This window comes from Euprymna scolopes, chromosome 28 (genome assembly GCF_053919585.1).
Source record: "Euprymna scolopes isolate OS-2025 chromosome 28, ASM5391958v1, whole genome shotgun sequence".
Lineage (NCBI taxonomy): Eukaryota > Metazoa > Mollusca > Cephalopoda > Sepiida > Sepiolidae > Euprymna > Euprymna scolopes.
In genome coordinates, this window is record NC_136509.1 from 32,720,036 (window position 1) to 32,721,888 (window position 1,853).

A 1,853-nucleotide genomic window follows, 5' to 3' on the forward strand; every position below is an offset into this window, starting at 1 on the left:
GAGTGGGTGAAAACTTTTCACAGTGGATTCAGCTAGACGGGTATTAAAAGTATTTGTAGTTTAACAAAAGAATATAACAAAAGAAATTAGCATGACATATAAATCTGTTCTTTATTTTGATATAACGAAAATTTAAAAAGCAACATACATAGCCAACATTTGAATGCAACAAATGTAAAGCACATAAATTATAATTCAAAATGAACATTTATTATCAAGTACTCAAACATGTTTCGTGTTTTGTTCGGAGGTTTGACACCTCTTGTTTTTGACAAGCTTTGGTATGTCTAGCTGAAGTTTCTGTGTATTTCCGAGCTTTTCAAGAGAAGGTAAGTGTGTGTTAGTTAACGTAAGAAGTCTTTATTAATTTCATGAAGGAAAATGATTGTTCGCACAAATAGGTGGAACCAAACATTGCCACAATCCGTGTGACAAACTTTCTGAAATTTATAAACCTTTTCGGAATGTATGAAAAGAAATCAGGTATTCCCACTTCAAAATAGTTTGCTCTGAGTAAAGAATCTGACTGCATTTCTAACAGTTCCATTTGTAGGCTTTCGTCTGCCTTAGTAACATCAAAAGTAAACGGCGCTGTGAATAATGCAAACTCTTGCTTAAAATGTGAGAAATCACGAGATCTTTTGTTGAAACTCCTTACACCTGAGTGATGAGCTTGTTTTTACCTTGTAATTTCAAATTGAGATCGTTTAATTGTGCTGTAATGTCCACGGCAAAAGCCAGATCCTGGAGCCAACTTTCATCTTTCATTTCAGCGGTGTTTCCACCTTTCATCTTCAAAAAAGTGATTATTTCTTGTCTTAACAAATAAAATCTTTTCAACACTTCGTGACATGACAACCGGCGTACATCTGTGTAGAATGGAACATTGGTGAACTGATTATCTATATCTTCTAACAACTGGTTGAATTGACGGTGGTTGAGAGAACGACCTCTGATATCGTTCACTGTCTTTATGACTAAACTAAACACAGTATCCAATTTTAAAATCCTTGAACACAAATTTTGTTGATGAAAGTGGAAATGTGGAAATGACAAATCCGGGTGTAAACTCTTCATTTTTGCTTGTAACTTGGCAGCAACACCATTATGTCTGCCAACCATATTCGCTGCACCGTCAGTAGACAAGCACACGAGCTTCCTCAAATCTAAATCATATTCATGCAGAACCCGTTCAGCGTTCTCAAAGATGGCCTGGCTTGTTGTAGTGTCATGCATGGGGATTAGTTCAATCAGTTCTTCATAAATATTGAATTTATTGTCACAGGCCCTGATGAAGACCGCAAGCTGTGCTATCCCAGTGATATCCACAGTCTCATCTATTGCAATTGAAAACTGTTCAAATCTTAATGATTCAGCTTTCAACTGTTGCTTCAAATCACTTGACATTCCATCAATCCGTTCAGCAACAGCGTTCCTGGTGAGGGAAATATTTCTGAACAAGTGCCCTTTTTCCGGACACACAACTTTGGGCGTTTTTATAAGGCATTGTTTCACAAAATTTCCTTTGGTGTAGGATTTTCCATGCATCACTATCAATCCACTGAGTTCATAGCTTGCAGTAACGGAAACGACATTTACTTTCTGACTTTTGCAAAAAGGCCTGTTGCTGTGTTAAGTTAACAGTCAATTCTTTGCGCATTGGGACTGTCATATTTATTATAAGACAGATGATTCGTTTCATAATGTTTTTGCAGGTTATACGCCTTCGGCGTAGAATAATTAAAAAATGCATAGTTGCATTCACTTTTGTGCAAAAATACTGTAGTTCCCATTTTTTTTTTAAACACTCGCCCTTCTTCATTTACCTTTCTTTTTTTCTTAGTCACAGAAGC

The 1,853-nt window shown here is 36.3% G+C and overlaps 1 protein-coding gene across 1 annotated transcript; it reads right to left on the reverse strand.

The window, feature by feature from the left end:
• Window positions 1–654: 654 nt before the first annotated feature.
• Window positions 655–1,548, reverse strand: LOC145249361 (general transcription factor II-I repeat domain-containing protein 2-like). Its single transcript, XM_080110934.1, has one exon. The coding sequence runs from the start codon at window positions 1,546–1,548 to the stop codon at window positions 655–657; it is 894 nt and encodes a 297-aa protein (XP_079967060.1).
• Window positions 1,549–1,853: the final 305 nt, after the last annotated feature.

Excerpts from the sequence above, each read along its gene's own strand:
- LOC145249361 (XM_080110934.1), bottom strand. The coding sequence starts at position 1,548 with ATGCATGGAAAATCCTACACCAAAGGAAATTTTGTGAAACAATGCCTT.